Raw genomic sequence first — 18,066 nt, forward strand, 5'->3', positions numbered from 1 at the left:
ATGAATATTAATTAGGTCACTAGACGTTCACGGCGTCGACCGCACGACCTAATTAATATTCATGAGCTACAGCTTTTCCGTAGTATGACTGAGTGGCCGCTGTTGTGTGTGTTTGGTGTGTGTAATAGATGTAGGTCACCAAACTAACACGCACCTGCTATATCACTTACAGCAGTTCCTGATGGAAACGCGTGTTTAGAGCAGAGGGAATAAACTCTTACGAGGTATGTAAGTTTACATGTTAATTATGGCATAATTTAGTAAGGAAAAAGTTGTAAGTGACGTGATTTGGTGAAATGACTCTTGGAGCAGGGGGATGTTTACAGACTAAAAATGTTGTCAAGTATGTAAACATGTTTTCCTGTTGATATATTAATAAAATAATAATAATAATAGTTATTTATTATAATAACTCTAGCTTAATGGTGTTGGTTGAAGAGATTTTAACCCCTCCAAACGTGTAAGAAAAGCTCTGTATGAATGTAATGTATTATTATTATAACAGATGAGATGTAATAATCATATTTGATTATTATTGGTTTGGAATATTGAAGTATTATGATAACATTCAGTATAAGGGCCTAGTAATATTTTAAGAATTGTTATAAATGGTGGAGGTTTAGGGAATTTGTTTTCAGTGTTTTATTTTTTTTATATGATTCATATTTAAATGATTGTGCAGGTGGTATTCACTAGGTAATTGTTGATCTGAATAAAAGCAGCAACAATTCTGCATAGTCAACATTAATTTTAAAGTTGTGTGACATGGTGCATTTGAACTATGATATGCATTTTACTAATTATTGTATTAATGTAATTATTATTTATTTAGTTTTATGAGCTCATATTAATTGATTATGTGAAGCATTAGTACTGAAAAAAAGGAGTATGTAAGTGTAAATAATATAAAATATAAATTTCAACCTAAAGTCTTTATGTTGTGTTACCTAAATGATCTCCAATCACTTGCTCTTACGCAATCTTGTTTGTTATGAATACGCTGTTTGCATGAGAAATGTGCTCATGCCAGCGTAATGCAAACTTATTGCACCATTGCATTTCCCAGAAGCACACAAGTAAAGATGGGCCAGTTGGTCAGCTCCGGGGCGGTGGAGGTATCCAGGGCAGGATTCTCGTTTTGGATACACATTATCCATCAATTAGCGAACACCTGGCCATGTCGTGTATACATTAGGACAGATTCAATCAAAGTCTTTTGAACCAATTATACACTTACACTGAGGTATAGAAACATTTCAAATGTAATCATAACCTATAACCGTTAAGAAATCAGATTTATTTGGAAATGCCATTTTCTGTGTTTATGCACGTGCTGTTAGCTCAGTATTTATAAAGAGCGCTCTCTGCTTCTCCAGCCTGTTCTGGTGATGCTTTTTAAAGTTTCTTCACCCTCGTGGGCTGTTTTGAAACCTCTCACATTGTAAACATCAGAGCGATCTGAGCAGGTCACATGAAGCATGTAAGACTAGAGTCTCAGATTGCCAGCCATGGCATATGGAGCAATCAGAAGTAGGGTACAGTGTCAGTCTGTCAGTGAAAAACAAGTTCATGGCAAAGCCTGACATCTGTGAGTCAGCAGCCACAGGAAGTGATGCTGAGCTGCAGTGCTACTGACAAACCCTTTACATAGATAGATAGATAGATAGATAGATAGATAGATCAACAGATGGATTGGTAGACAGATGGATAGACAGACAAATAGATAGGTAGACAGACAGACAGACGGACTGACAGACTGACAGACAGACAGACAGGCAGAGAGAAAGACTGACAGACAGAAAGAAAGAAAGAAAGAAAGAAAGAAAGAAAGAAAGAAAGAAAGAAAGAAAGACAGACAGACACAAAGACAGACAGACAGACAGAAAGAAAGACAGACAGTCAGAAAGAAAGAAAGACAGACAGACAGACAGACAGACAGACAGACAGACAGACAGACAGACAGACAGAAAGAAAGACGGACAGACAGACAGGAAGGAAGACAGATGGTAGAAAGAAAGAAAGACAGACAGACAGACAGACAGACAGACAGACAGAAAGACAGACAGACAGACAGAGAGAGAGACTGACAGACCGAAAGAAAGACAGACAGACAGACAGACAGAAAGAAAGAAAGAAAGACAGACAGACAGAAAGAAAGACTGACAGAAAGACAGACAGACAGACAGACAGACAGAGAGAAAGACTGACAGACAGAAAGACAGAGATAGACAGAAAGACAGGCAGGCAGAAAGAAAGAAAGACAGACAGAAAGACAGACAGACAGGCAGAAAGACAGAAAGACAGACAGAAAGAAAGAAAGAAAGACAGAAAGACAGACAGACAGACAGACAGAAAGAAAGACAGAAAGACAGACAGACAGAAAGACAGACAGACAGGCAGAAAGACAGAAAGACAGACAGAAAGAAAGACAGAAAGACATAGAGTCAGACAGACCAAGACAGAGAGACAAACAGAGAGACGGACAGACAGAAAGACAAACAGACAGACAGACAGAGAGAAAGTCGGACAGACGGACAGACAGACAGAGAGACAGAGAGACAGACTGACAGACAGACAGACAGAGAGAAAGACTGACAGACAGACAGACAGACAGACAGACAGACAGGGAGAAAGACTGACAGACAGACAGACAGACAGAGAGAAAGACTGACAGACAGACAGACAGACAGACAGACAGATAGATGGACAGACAGAAGGATGGATGTAAAAAATAACAGCCTCATTCTGTTGTGTTCCAGGAATGTCTTGGAATAAGTATGTTGTTAGTGAGACTGAAGCCACGCCCCTCACGACCCTCGTCCCAGAAGAGAAGCAGACTGTGGGATCACAGGTGCGCATGAGTTCCTCTGTCCTCACAAGCTCTGCTTATTTCTGTCGGGTTATTTTGAGCTAACTAGCACTAATTTTACATTGCCTGGGCAACCAGCCAATCAGAGTCTCAGTGACAGCATGTGCTGCGCTGCTTTAAATCAGCTTCTCACACATGAAGATAATCACACAGCTTAATGGGTATAAAACAGACTTTGTTCTTTTCCTTAATGAAAAATATAATTTATTAGTCATTTCTTTTGATGTTAAAATATAGCCTGGACATTTCTGTCATCATTGTCTGGTTGTGTTTGTGTGGTCAGTCGGAGGCCGACTCTCCGGGGTACGAGCCGGTGACGGTGTGTGTGCCAGCGGAGCTGCCGCCGGTGGTTCCCGTGACGGGCGAGTCGTTCTGCCAGTGTCCAGCTCAAACCGAACTCAGCTCAGACGCCCAGATCAGCTGCACCTGTGGAGAGGAAGAGCAGGGTGAGATTCATTACATTTAATCAAGCATTTGGACACTAAAGAAAACAGAAAACAGCATACGGAGCTGACTTGAGAAATGTGGTTTGCACTTTGTCATACATGACCTTTCAAAAGTTTGGGGTCAGTGAGATTTTATTTTATTCGGCAAGGACGTATCAAATTTATCAAAAATGTACAATGTTACAGAAGATTTCTATTTCAAATAAATGCTGTTCTTTTGAAGTTTCTATTCATGAAAAATCCTAAAAGAAATGTTTCTTGAGCAGAAAAGCAGCATATTAGAATGATTTCTGAAGATCATGTGACACTGAAGACTGGAGTTATGATGCAGGAAATTCAGCTTTGATCAAAAGAATAAATTACATATTAAAATATAATAAAAGTGGCTTTTAAATTGTTAAAATATTTTGCAATATCACTGTTTTTACTGTATTTTTATTCAAATAAATGCAGCCTTGATGAGCATAAGAGACTTCTTTCAAAAATATTTAAATTAATTCATATCTACCGTCCCCACAAAATGTTGGACGGTAGTGCAAAAGTAGACATTAAAAATACAAATATCTAAGAATATAAGTTTAAAACATTACAAACGGTCAGAAATTATAACAGTCATAATTTTTCAAAATGAGAATTTATTTCAATTAAATACATTTTTGACTTAACAGACAACACACTGTCGATTTTATACGATTAGAAAAACATTAACTCACAAAAATCCACCTACTTATAAACAGTCAGGTACAGTACAGTAGGAAAGTTTCAGATTGGAAATCATGGTTCTTTGTGTTTGTCGTGTTGGATGTGATTGGGTTTGGGACGAGGAGAGCAAATCATCCTCGGTGACTCTGAGCTGCTCTGAACGCAAGGTGAGCTTCCACTCGGAGTACAGCTGTGGAACCGCCGCCATCAGAGGAGCCAAGCCTCTCAGCGACGGACAGCACTTCTGGGAAATCAAGATGACATCTCCTGTCTACGGCACAGATATGGTGAGATACAGGGACTGGGATGAACAAAGACACTAAACCACAACACTGACGATAAGTATGTTTTATGAAGTCTTAGTAAAGTGTGGAAAGAAATATTTCAAATATGCATCTTGTGTGTTTATGTACAGATGGTTGGTATCGGGACATCAGAAGTGAACCTGGATCAGTTCAAACATAGCTTCTGCAGTCTGTTGGGCACAGATGAGGACAGCTGGGGTCTGTCCTACACAGGTGAGGTCAGAGGTCATGTGACCCCTACATTCTATACAGTTAAATCAATATTATTCATTTAAATACATGAAAAAACCTGCGTGTCTGTGTATAAAACAAGATCCATTATATGTCATTTTAGATATAGAAGTTTGAGGTCAGTAAGATTAATACTTTTATTTAGTAAGGACACATTAAATTGATCCCAAGTGACATAAGACATTTATAATGTTATAATAGATTTCTATTCCAAATAAATGCTGTTGTTTTTAACTTTCTATTCATCAAAGAATCCTGAAAAATAAAAGGTATCACAGTTTCCACAAAAATACGAAGCAGCACAACTGTTTTCAATGCTGATAATCATATTAGAATGATTTCTGAAGGATCACGTGACACTGAAGACTGCAGTAATGATGCATAAAAAAAATCAGATTTGCATCACATTTTTTTAAAATTACATTTTAAAATATTTTCAAATAGAAATGGGTTATTTGGAATTGTAATAATATTTCACAATATTACTGTTTTTGCTGTATTTTTAATCAAATAAATGCAGCCTTGTAGAGCAGAAGAGACTTCATTCAAAAATATATAAAAAGACCAATCCCACATTGCTCTGACTGTATTTTTAAAGTGTTTTTTAACTCTCTGTCTTCATCTACCTTCATCGTGGGTCAGGTCACTTACACCATAAGGGGTCAAAGGTGAACTTTTCATCACGGTTCGGTCAAGGGTCCATAATCGGGGTTCATCTGGACTTTTGGCACGGCACCCTGAGCTTCTACAAGAACCGGCGCTGCATCGGTAAGACATGCACGCACTCTTTTCTGTCCTGTATATGAATGTATACAATACAATCTTATTCTTCCTTTTTCATTTCTTTCTATCTATCTATCTATCTATCTATCTATCTATCTATCTATCTATCTATCTATCTATCTATCTATCTATCTATCTATCTATCTATCTATCTATCGTTCTATCTATCTATCTATCTATCTATCTATCGTTCTATCTATCTATCTATCTATCTATCTATCTATCGTTCTATCTATCTATCTATCTATCTTTGGTTCTGTCAGGCTTAGCAGCTACTCACTTGCAGAATAAGCGTCTGTATCCGATGGTGTGTTCGACTGCGGCCAAGAGCAGCATGAAACTGATCCGTTCACATTCTGGGCCCACAACATTACAGTACCTGTGTTGCATGCAGCTGCGCAAAATGCTGCCCAACTGCGCAGACGCTCTGCGCGTGCTGCCGCTGCCGCCGGGTCTGCGTCTGCTGCTGTCTAAGCAGCTGGGATGGGTGCTGACCCTCGGCTGCGCAGACGCCTGCGCACACAACAGGGAAGACAAAGCCACACAAACAGAAGATGGCGACTATGATGAATACATGAGCCCCTTTCCTTCCCACAATCCCTCTGACACTGAACGCGTCTTTATTTCTAGTTCCTTCTCTGATAACCGTGGCTCTTACCGCGGTAAAGATGAGCCTCTTGATTCTGCCTCCATATATCCTGCTTGCTGTCCAGATGATGCACAATATCAAGAAACCGTCTCTGTAATGGATGTTACATGTTACCTTGATTCCCCCTCACCTTCTGACCTCTACTGTGGCTCCGCCTCCAGCCCTGACCACAATTCCCTTCCTGACCCTAAATTTGACCAGGTATCTGCTTCCTGTCCTTGCTGCGACTCGCCGCTGTCTGTTTCCAGTGACGGCTGTAAGGGAAATGATGCCAGTTCTGTGTGTAAACCGGAACACAGTGGTTCTTGCATTCTATGCTCCCCCTACACTCAATCAGGCCACGCCTCCTTATGGCCTGACTCCGCCTCTGAGAGTGACTCAGACGACTTCTCTTCAGAGCTCGAGACGTGCCAGAGGAAACGCTGCCGCTGGACATGAGACACACCACGTTTACATGTAAATCACAGCTCATAGGCCACATTTAATGAGAGAGTTCATGGTTTACTCACCCTTGTGTTGTTCTAAACTCATTTGAGGAAGGCCGTTGAGATATGTGACCCTGGAGCACAAAAGCAGTCTGAAGTCTCTGGGGTATATTTGTAGCAATAGCCAAAAATACATTGTATGGGTCAAAATTATCGATTTTTCTTTTATGCCAAAAATCATTAGGATATTAAGTAAAGATCATGTTCCATGAAGATATTTTGTAAATTTCCTACCGTAAATATATCAAAACTTAATTTTTGATTAGTAATATGCATTGCTATGTATTCATTTGGAGAACTTTAAAGGAGATTTTCTCAATATTTAGATTTTTTTGCACCCTCAGATTCCAGATTTTCAAATAGTTGTATCTCAGACAAATATTGTCCTCCTAACAAACCATACATCAATGGAAAGATTATTTATTCAGCTTTTAGAGGATGTATAAATCTCAGTTTCAAAAACCCTTTTGACTTGTTTTGTGGTGCAGGGTCTCATTTGGCTTAGTGTGATTATAAAATTAATTAATAATTAAATATATGTCAACAAAAGAGAATTTAAGAGAAGCACTTATTAACTAGCTGTTGTCTGCAAAAAAAGGAGCTTTAAGGGTTCCTTGTGTTTTTCTGCCAAAATAATGTTTGAAAATTAAGAAATTAATAATTATATTAATTATAAAATAATTATAATCAGGGTTATTTATTTATTTTATAATTATAATTCAGGGTTCAGGATGGGGTTAAAGGTTTAAATTTCTCATAAACTTGCTCATTTCCGGTGCCAATGTTTCCAGTCAGGTAGAACACATGCCAAACATATTTTGCAGCAGTATTAATGAAATATTATAGTCATCAGTTGTTTAAAACCGCAATACCAGCAGATCAGTTCTGTAAATCCTCTCAATATCAGCACTGTACAGCATCTCCAGTGTTTGTGTTCATCTGCTCAGACTTACAGAGAGACAGCTGAGTGCTGTAGAGCCTGTTAATAAGACGATTCATTAATTACAGTATTTTATCATAATTCAATATCAGAGAGCTGCAGCTCTGCTATGATAACTAAATACATTTCTGATTTGATAAACACTGTAGATTGTGTATTTTCAGATATGACTGTTTTTTTTTCACTTAACTTTTATGGATTAGTTTATCCTCCCCTCTCTTATTATTAATATTTGATTATAATTTATGATGTACTCGCTATTTATGAGTGAATGATTTTGTACTCTTTTGCATGTTTTCTTACCGGTTACATTGTTTTGAGGTAAAAAAGATAAATAAACAACAAAAAAAGCTCATTTCATAATTGCATGTTTTTTGAAGATTCTAATTTGCTCTTTTTAATTTGTGTTTCACCAATATTAAACTTCTGAGCATAACTCATCCCAAACTGTGTTTGTTGAATTGGATTTTATTTTTCTATTTTGTTTTTATTTAAATTTTAGTTCAAGTTTTAGTGATTTTGTGTTTTTGTCATTTATTTATATTAGAATTATATATATATATATATATATATATATATATATATATATATATATATATATATATATATATATATATCTGTATAGTTTTTATTACATTTTTAGTTTGAAATAAATTAGTAAAAAAAAAAAAAGTTTAATATATATATATATATATATAATATATATTTAATTTTTTTTTTTTAAATTTTTACGTTTTTTAAACATATACACGCACACACACAAATAGATAGAGATAATTTTAGTTAATGATAATAAACCTGATAAAATGCAATGCAAGTTTGAATAAAGCATCTTAAAAAGGAAGGCAGTTTATTATTTATTAGATTAGATTTTTCTATGATATTATGTTATTATATATTCATTTTTATTTACAGTTCATAACTACACATTCTAAGATTAAATGCTTTCACTGAGCCTTTTTCTTTCTGCACAGTGTTATTCTGATCCCAGTATATAATTATTCAGTGTATATCGTAATAAAATCATTCAAATCCATTTATCCATCCAAATATTTTTTTTCTGTTTTGTCTTTTATGCCTGTTTAAAGCGATTTAACTTACCACCGATTATGAAACATCCTATATAAATACATTTTCTTTCCCTACATATCATGAGACTAAAATGAGCACTGTTTTGTTTTCAAACGTGATTAAAAATACATTATTAAATTATCTTATTATCTGTTATTTATCAGTCTATCAGGGGTCACCACGGCTGATTATCCATTCAGCACTAAATGCAGCCAGTCACATGACGTCCGTTTAACACTTTTAATGATGTTATCATGATTTATAGATCAGCAAATATCTGCGGCACATTCTAAAGATCTCCTCCTCTGTGGGTCACATGAACATGAAATTAGTCTGCTTTGTCGTTATATGGGAAGACTGCAGTCATTTATCTGGGGTGGAGATGGCCAAAGCAGCAGAACGAGGTAAGAGAAGCATTTCACTGGGTTCAGGTTGTTTGTGAATCCAGTGCCATTTAAAATCAGCTCTCAGTTTGTAAACAGAGGCAGAAGGGATTGATTTAATGTTACACTTATTAGTTTCATTGATTAAAAACAATAAATATCTTAATTCATAAGAGATTCATAGCTCATAAGTGTTGGTTAGATGTAACCTGACACATGATGACTAACTTGAATGTCTCTGTTTGTGTTTTTACAGCCTGTTACCGGTTTGTGGTCCTGTTTTTTAACTGACTTTCGGCTCTTATTTCTGCTTTGACAGGGGGTGAGAAGCAACTTACTGACCTCTGACCTCACTTTCACATTTCTTAAAGGATTAGTTCACTTCCAGAATAAAAATTTCCAAAGAAATTAAAATTTTTGAGGAAAACATTCCAGGATTTTTCTCCATATAATGGACTTCAGTGTGGACCATCGGGCTGAAGGGTCAGATTGCAGTTTCAGTGCAGCTTCTAAGAGCTCGACACGATCCAGACGAGGATTGATCCACAAATACTCATCTTGCACCAGCTCAAAATCATGCATTATGTAGTCAAGTTGGAAAGGTCACGCGTGACGTAGGCAGAAGAACCGGCCTAGTGTTTTACAAATTTATTACATCATGCGTGAAGTCGAGCTGGTGCAAGATGAGCATTTGTGGTTAAAAAGTATATCCATTTTTATTTTTTTTTAAGAAAATCATTGATCGTATTGCCAGAGAGATAGGTACATTTGAACATATGACCTCCCACATTTACATGTCAGTGATGAAATCTATTGGGTGACCAGAAATTTGGCCATCCAATCACACTGAGTTAATGCGAGCAGGATCGATAAAATCAATAAAACATAAAGTCTGTCAAAGCCATGTCTTAAATAGTCTGAATTTTGACAGTTGTATGGTCAAAAAGCTTTGCTTACATAATCATATAATACATTAATGTATGTTGTGACTCTTTAAACAACATAAGACTGGCAAATATTACAAATGAAGCTCTCTGGTTTAGGAGCTAGTTCAGTAAGCTTTCTGTGTTTTCTCCTACAGGATTTGACATGTCCAGACGGGACGGTGAGTAACAGCACTGCTAATGGCACGGGAGCCTGTGTGGAAGGTTAGATCTGATGTTTCTTTTAAAAGGCTGTCAATCTGAATTTGGTCAGTATTCATTATTCTTTGAATATGTTTGTGTGTAAAGTGTTTGGATTTTCTCTCCTGTAGTTGGCATGTTGGGATCTGCTATCTTTGCATTGGGGTCCCATTTTAAGGGTACAATGTACCTGTTGCCCCTCATGCTGACCGGGCGACTTCTGTTTGGCTCTGGAAACGGATCTCTGACCAGTATGACATCAGATATTCACCTGTAACACCACTGAGATCGAGCAGATTTAACTCTAGAAACGCCAGTTCTAAATTTAAAATTTGCTTTGGTTTTCAGGAGCTCTGGGTCCTTCATGCATATAAACACAAGAGAATAAAAATAAAATGAAAATAGGGATTAAGTATAAAAACAATAAAGTAAATTATATGTAAATTTAACTTGATTAGACAATTATTTATTGTGTTTTATTGTTCCCATACTCTGTCAGCAAGTCATTAAAGTTTCCAAGATACAAATTAAAATAAATATGGGCGGTGAGTGGGACAGTATTACTGCAGATTCCTATTGTGTTTCAAAAATGATTCAAAGTTTAAGGAAAGGCAGTAAAGTCAGTTTTTTTTTTTTTAAATGATATTTCTATTATATTTAGATTTAGATGACCTTTATTTGCACAAACACACAAGGAATTTGTGGTTTTCTGGAGCTCTGTGTACATAAAATAATCAAAGATAAAAGGATTAAGAATGAAAATAAAACTGTAAAAATAATGAAGTAAATAATTAATACATAAAAGGATATTAAGTTAAAAATGCAGAATAAAAAAAGTTGTACATTAACTAATTTCTGCACCAAAATTAATAAAACTTTTACATGATCAAAAGCAGATCACTTTAAATAGTTTACTTCCCTGTTTACTTCCTTAATGCGTATTTCTGTTTTTATTATACATGATTCATCTGTACAAGCTGTTCCAAAGAAATTCTTCTTTATAATCTTTACTGAGAACTGAAACGGTTTGCCTTCCTCTGAAATGAAATCACTTGCTTAAAAAAATAATAATAATACATTTTTTATATATATTTGTCATTTATTAGGCAAATAACAAACTGAAACAACTAAATAGTTTTTATTCACACATAATAACCAAAACATTTAATATTTTGTATGGCCTTGATAACAGCTTGCGTTCTTGCATTGTTTTTATGAACTTTTCCACAGTCTCTGTTGTTATTGACTGTAATTGGGCATCTGAATAAAAAAATGAATAAAGTGCTTTACTATTTTTTTCAGCCTTTCTTGTAAAACAGTAGATTTGAAAATTCCTGGATGGCAGCAATCATTTTATTCTAGCATTAGAAACAATACTGTGACTAAAGAGCATTGTGATACAGCTGCTATGTTTTGTGTGTAAAGAGAGTTCAGGATGTGAAGCGTCTGTCTCTCAGATACTTTGCTGCTGGTTCTTAGCATCATGTTCTTTTATGATGGCATCTTCCCCTTCATCGCTGATGCCAGGTACAGTCATGAGCCACATAGATGTGTCTTAACAGATCTGTACATGTTGTTCATGTGTTGCAGTGTGTGTGTTTTCAGTAAGTTTATCCAGGATAAATACAGTGGGTACAGTCAGAAGGAGGCGGTGTACATCGCAGGTGCTGTCTGCTGCCGTCAGCATCCTCGTTGTGAGTCAATACTGATTATTATCAGATGAACAAACACTACTGCACACTAAACTCACAAAATAAAGTTATGATCACTCCACAGATATTTAGATAACATGTTTACACACATCTAAATTTTGTCTTTTATTCAACATGGATGCATTAAATTAATCAAAAGTGACTGTAAAGTCATTTATAATGTTACAGAAGATCTCTATTTTAAATAAATGCTGTTCTTTTCAACTTTCTATTCATCACACAATCCTGAAAAAAAAAAAATTATCAGTTTCCATAAAAAAAAAATAATTAAGCAGCACAACTGTTTTCAACATTGATAATAATCGGAAATGTTTCTTGAGCAGCAAATCAACATAACAGAATGATTTCTGAAGATCATGTGACACTGAAGACTGAAGTAATGATGCTGAAAATTCAGCTGCGCATCACAGAAATAAATTACAGTACATTAAAGTCCATGCATAATTGTGTGGTTTGCAAACATTGTAAACGAGCGTGTGATTGGTTGAAGTTTTCAGCATTCATCACTGTACACGATACTGATTGTAAAACATGAGAAATTTGACATTTGTCTGCAGGATAAGATTAATAGGGCCATATTTTACAAAGGTTTTCCTCTAGCTAGGTAAAAAATAAAAACACAGCGAATTATATTTCAGGATGTATGAAAAATTCACATTTTAAATAAAAACAAATTAGGGTTTAAAAACACATGAAGTCTTCTAAAGTGTTGCACATTATGCACATTTTAATAATGATATCCATAAACCCAGAAAAGGTGTGTATTTGGAATATTTTAATAAGGCAATATTAAATCAATATTTTTATTAGATTTGCTATTTTAACAAGCATCATTTTTTGAAACTTAAAAATGTTATACCCTTGATAGTAAAACTAAAATAACTGTAAAAAATCCTTAAATGGACTGAACAAACTAAGAAATTATTATTATTATTATATTATCATATCATATATACCCCATTCTCCCCTTACTTAAAACATTATAATATAATATTTATTCAGTATAATATATATATATATATATATATATATATATTCTATTGTTATTATATAATATGTAATATATTTTAATAAAATGTATATAAAAAACACAAATATTCCACATTCATTATTTAGCAAATAAAACTAAACAAAATGTATAACCAAGACCTACAGTATAATAAACACTGAATAGTAAAGTTTAACACGTGAGTGTGATTCTTTGTCATTCTGACATTTTTTTTGTATTTCTATTGCGTTTGTGTGTTGCTTATCATTTTGCTTATATTCTGCCAATATTCTGAATTCAAAAGTTTTGCAAATAAAGTGAAATAAAAGAACAGACCTGTGATAAACATTGCATGATAATGTACTTATTTAATTCCTGCTGTTGAACTGATGAGTCTTTCATTGGTTTTCTATTATTTTGTGTGTTGTAGGCGAGTATGTGGCCCTGCATCCCGCTGGTGGTTCCTCAAGCCACACTGGGCACATCCATACAGATGGTCGGCATTTCTAACCCGGTGGTCGGACAGAGACTGGGAACCAAGTGCAGGTGACAGTAATGGAAAGCATTCATGTTTAATGCACACTGAAATTTAATACATGTTCATGCATTATACTCAGAAAAGAAGTACTGGTTTACCATGTTTGTTTTTGAATGCATCATGATATTCTTAATATTATCTTGGAATACCATGTTTATGAGTTTGATGAGTTTTATATGTCTGTTGCTCAGTGATGTTAAGATCCTGCTGTGGAGATGGCAATATATGATACCATCAGCTGCATTATCACCTCTACCAACACGGTTGACAGATAACACACACACACACACACACATCCGCCCACTATCGCCACATCTCTCTAAATCACCCATCATAGATGATTAACCTCACGTAACCATAGCAACCGTATGATGAACGGGAACTGTGAAGAGTTTGAGTGAGGAGGAGTAAAATGAGTTCACAGTGTTAGAGAATGTCCTTAATCAGTGTAATTAAAGGAAATTCTCAGAGCCAGAAAAGCTGGATTTAGCTCTATTATTGTCTACATTGTAAGTTATAATGATATAGAAACTGCTATCAGTGTGGATTCGAACTTATGCATGACTCGAGCGACACACGAGCTATGAGTTTTGAGTCAGCAGTACCTTGGAATAGCAGAGGTTGTTTTTGGCTTTGAAAACACATCGGTCTGTTTCAGTAAAGGTGGATTGGATTGTTCTGCTGTGACAGTATCGCTCGTGACCTAATGCAGTGAAAACAAACTGAAAACGAACCCTGTTTACTTTTGTAATACTGCATTTATAACTGATCTTATCATGCACAGTTCATCGGTGCATGTGATACCACAGGAAAAAATCCATTATCTTAAAATGAGGTAGAATATCTTATGCAAAATGAATGTTGTGAATAGTTTAATGATGATCTTGGGATAGTTATTTTTTAAATGCAATGTACGTGTGTGTGTTTATAGGGAAGCATTCTGAATAAGACGACTGACAGAGAACCGCTGATGAATGAAGAAACATGTGAAAGATCAGTAATCTTTTTTTATGGATTATGGAAGCTGGGATGGAAATGTTGACACTCATCTGTTAATAACATCAAACAAACATTGGCTTTCTTTTAACAAGACACTGTTTCACATATGAACAATGTTACTGTCTCGCTAATTTGAGGAAATCAGAGGGTTTGTCTTTAAATTTACTGTGTTGTTTTAAAACAGATTTATGAATCATGAAATGTTAATATTGCCTTTGAACTTGTATTAATAGCTGCTTACAAAATTATTGAATAACATGCATTTTGCAAATTTTAACCTTTTTTTTTAAATAAAGTTTTGTGCCAACGAGAGATTATGAACACTGTTCCCTTTTGTAATTTCATTGCAGTTACTATTTACACATACACACAAAAAAAAAATATATAGTGTAATGAAATAAATAACAAATAAACATAATAATAATAATAATAAAGTATTTTATTAAAATATATTAAGATATATTTTAAAATATTTACATTTAAAATAGATCAATAAATATATACAATAATATAATTAAATATTTAAATATCTAAAACAATTATTTTTTATGATAAATCTATCATAAATATATAATATTAAAAGTTAGTATTGAAATATATTTTTAAGTATTAATTTATAAATAGCATGTAAAATATTGTAATTAATTTAAATAAATATATTTAAATATATATATATATTTCTTTTTTTTCAGGCTTTCATAACGCATTGAAGCCGGACGGGGGCGCTGGAGAGCCGCTCAGGTAGGATTGGTCACTCTCTGGGGGCGTTACAAGGGTAGTTATCAAAGATCTTAACGCATTAATTATTTAGTGTTGCGCTTTTTCACTTTATAACCTGACGAAAATCATTAAAAACACCGTTTAAATCCATATAAAATACTGACTGTAAGTTTAAATAACTTAAGTTTACCCCGTGCGCAGTCCACCTACCTTGAATCTTGTTATTACTCGTAAAATTAGTGCGATTGAACAATCTGATTGGACACTGACGTTCTCTGACTATACGAAGTGGGCGTATCCCTTCTCGTGATTTGCTTACGGCGTCTGTCAGTCAAGTCGTGCCCCGCCCTCTTCATTCCTGCGTGAGTGTGTAGAGTGTGTGGAGAGCGCAGTCGGACCCGTGTGATCAGCTGTGACCGTGGGAAACGGACCCACTGCGGCCGGACAGATCTGCGAAACTCCGTCTTTGGAGCGGAAGCTCTCGAGAGAATCCCCACATGGAGTTCCGGGATAGCTGTCTTCACGTATCGCTGAAAGGTTCGTCAGGAGCGGTGAGCTAGTGGAAAGTAAACACCTCCTCTCCATCACTGAGCGCTTCTGTAAGTTTGCCACAGTATTTCGGAACTCGCACTGTAACGCATCGGCGCGCGTCCGTGTGCCTGCGGGGACGCGCATGGATCGAGAGCGCGGAAGGTCCCGGACTGAATCCCCTCAGAAGTCAACCCATGAGAGCTCGGCTGAATTAAAAATTTTTAACTATTATTAACTATTATTATTAGTGTTATCCCCTTTGTGTGGGTCCTGTCAGGCGATTATTGTGCGTAAATAAATCATCGGGGTGAGTTTGTGATGAGGCGGACTGCAGCGCGCGCGGGGGAGGACTCTCCGCTGGAATTATTGCGCAGTTTTTAAAATAACGGAAAATCGGGAGCACGCTCAAGCCACGGAGTATGTCTGCGAAAGATAACGCCTGCCGAAAATTCCAGGCCAATATCTTCAACAAGAGTAAATGCCAGAACTGCTTCAAAGCTCGAGACGCGCACCTGCTGAGTGATGAAGACTTCACACAGGTAACGTTAATATTAATATTAATACATCTGCGAAATGAGCGAATAATTACTTGCTTACGCTCGCCTGGACTGATAACATACACTGTCAAATAACTAACGACCTGCAAACTGCTTTAAAACTACACTAACGATAAAATACCATGATAATAGTATGTTTTTTAAACATGGTAACGTTACCAGAGTATAAGAGATGACAGTTGGCATGTTTTTGAACGTTACTATGGTAATGCCATAGTATTGTTTGAGGTAAATGGATTGGAGTATCATGTATAAACTGTAGTATATTAGCTATATAATGAAATAATTATTTAAATAAAATACTTTAATTATTAAATTAGTGTTAGATCATACTAAAATAAAATAGTATGTTTATTTATACATGTATACATGTATATTTCTATGAAAAGATTCCTTTGAATCCATATTAAAGCCTACAAAACTACACTAACTTGGTAATATTATGGTTTTTAGATGTTGTACTCGGTCCAAGGTTGGCTCCTCATTAGAAGATGGCGATATAATTTTACCATACCATTTTTTGGATGTGTACTATGGCAGTGGTTTTGTTGGAGGTAAATAGAGTATCATGTAAAAACCGTGGTGTATTACCAAAGTGAATACAGTGAATTTGAATATATTTAACCCCTTAACTGTCAGGTGGGACGGACGCTTGGCGCTCTTTTTTGTTGTTGTCCTTTTTCTCTATAAAATCTTTTAGTAATCAATAAAGCTTAGAAGCCCAAGATTCATCCTGTGAAAACCATTTTGAAATCGGACATTGCGTTACCATGGAAATGGTACTTTAAAATCTTATGGCGGTCTCCTCCCCCTTAGTGGGCGGAGTCAAGTGTCATATTACAAAAAGCATTACGGTCTTTTAGAATCAAAACTTTTTATAATCTTGGCAACACACATATCATTGGAAAGGTCTGAGTCTCAGGATTCCATATTTGGTGGTTATTTTGAGTATTGAAGTAAAATTGACAGAGAAATCTAGGGAAAAATCGTTAAACAAAATTCAAAGGAGTTTTGATGGCCCCCAGTGGCTGTTTGTGGTATGACGCCCTAAATAAAATCTCACATGAACCTCATTTTTTTCATATCAACTTCAAATTTGGAACATAACTTATTTAGACACAAGGCTTTAATTTTATACTGATTTTAGAGTAAAACCTGTTATGTAAAATATTTATAATAAATAAAAGGAAATAAAATTAATATAGTGCATTTTATTTACAGTACATTTAAACTTCTATAACTTTTTGATACTTAAATTTTTTGCAAAAATTGCCAAAATCTGCTAATTTTCTTCTTTAAAAAGAGACCAACCTTAGGCCTATATTCCAAAGTGTTCATAAAATACAACAATTTAAGTTTGGATAGTGCACTTTAATGCCTATTTTAAAAAAAATTGGGGTGACAGTTAAGGGGTTAACCACTCTTTCAACCTTTATTTGTAAAACTAGACCACAGGTTTATAACAGTGTTTTTTTCCGCTTGGGAATAGTGGTTAAATATTAGGGTTGCTTGAAAGGTTGTAGGTTCAAACCCTAGAGAGGTTAATCCTTTCTAATTAACATTACGGCTTTGATCGAGACACTTACCCTCGGGTTACCTCTGGAGGACTGACCCGTTTCTGGTCAACTGTTGCTTTGGGTAAAGGAGATGACCAGCCAGATGACTAATTAGCGATTAGTAATTAATGATGTCGTTTACCAGATGCACATTGTAGTTCAGTGACGTGCCTCGAGCTGCTGTTTTAAACTGCTGGTCTAGTTTTACCTGGTTAAAAATCTGGGCTGGTGATTGAAAGGTTGCTGGTTCGAACCCATCTCCATTGTGACCTTGATCAAGTCCAGGAGTACTGACGCTGTTTGGCTAGAAGTATCTGCTAATTTACTAATTAGTGGTTTAGTCTAGTGTTATTTCACCAGATGCAGACTCAAGATACGTGTCGTATTGGAGCCTTAATACTATTTTAAGGCTTTATTCCAGCTCCAGCTGTATAGGTTGGATTGTTATCAAAGAATAAAGTGATAAAGCAAAGAAAG

At 35.5% G+C, this 18,066-nt stretch overlaps 2 protein-coding genes across 13 annotated transcripts in view; both read left to right on the forward strand.

The window, feature by feature from the left end:
• Positions 1–76: 76 nt before the first annotated feature.
• Positions 77–6,587, forward strand: LOC109057952 (SPRY domain-containing SOCS box protein 3-like). Its single transcript, XM_042714808.1, has 7 exons — positions 77–224; positions 2,760–2,851; positions 3,153–3,315; positions 4,117–4,304; positions 4,433–4,535; positions 5,196–5,321; positions 5,600–6,587. Exons 2-7 carry the CDS (start codon positions 2,762–2,764, stop codon positions 6,421–6,423), a joined length of 1,494 nt encoding a protein of 497 aa, XP_042570742.1. The 5' UTR covers positions 77–224; positions 2,760–2,761; the 3' UTR covers positions 6,424–6,587.
• Positions 6,588–15,264: 8,677 nt separating this feature from the next.
• LOC109048952 (trichohyalin-like) overlaps positions 15,265–18,066 on the forward strand; it is a 45,645-nt gene continuing 42,843 nt past the window's right edge. For 2 of the 12 annotated variants that reach the window (XM_042714770.1, XM_042714767.1), the window contains exon 1: positions 15,265–16,015. In XM_042714770.1, the coding sequence (XP_042570704.1) occupies positions 15,896–16,015 (120 nt within the window). In that variant the 5' untranslated portion in view covers positions 15,265–15,895. The remainder of the gene's footprint in view (positions 16,016–18,066) is intronic. The other 10 variants (XM_042714771.1, XM_042714768.1, XM_042714773.1 and 7 more) reach the window with 7 other exon arrangements.

The sequence above is a fragment of the Cyprinus carpio genome, chromosome A24 (assembly GCF_018340385.1).
Source record: "Cyprinus carpio isolate SPL01 chromosome A24, ASM1834038v1, whole genome shotgun sequence".
Lineage (NCBI taxonomy): Eukaryota > Metazoa > Chordata > Actinopteri > Cypriniformes > Cyprinidae > Cyprinus > Cyprinus carpio.

Excerpts from the sequence above, each read along its gene's own strand:
- LOC109057952 (XM_042714808.1), top strand. The coding sequence starts at position 2,762 with ATGTCTTGGAATAAGTATGTTGTTAGTGAGACTGAAGCCACGCCCCTC. Across the intron at positions 4,305-4,432 it reads CTGTCTACGGCACAGATATG|ATGGTTGGTATCGGGACATC; the intron begins GTGAGATACAGG and ends GTTTATGTACAG. Across the intron at positions 4,536-5,195 it reads CTGGGGTCTGTCCTACACAG|GTCACTTACACCATAAGGGG; the intron begins GTGAGGTCAGAG and ends ATCGTGGGTCAG.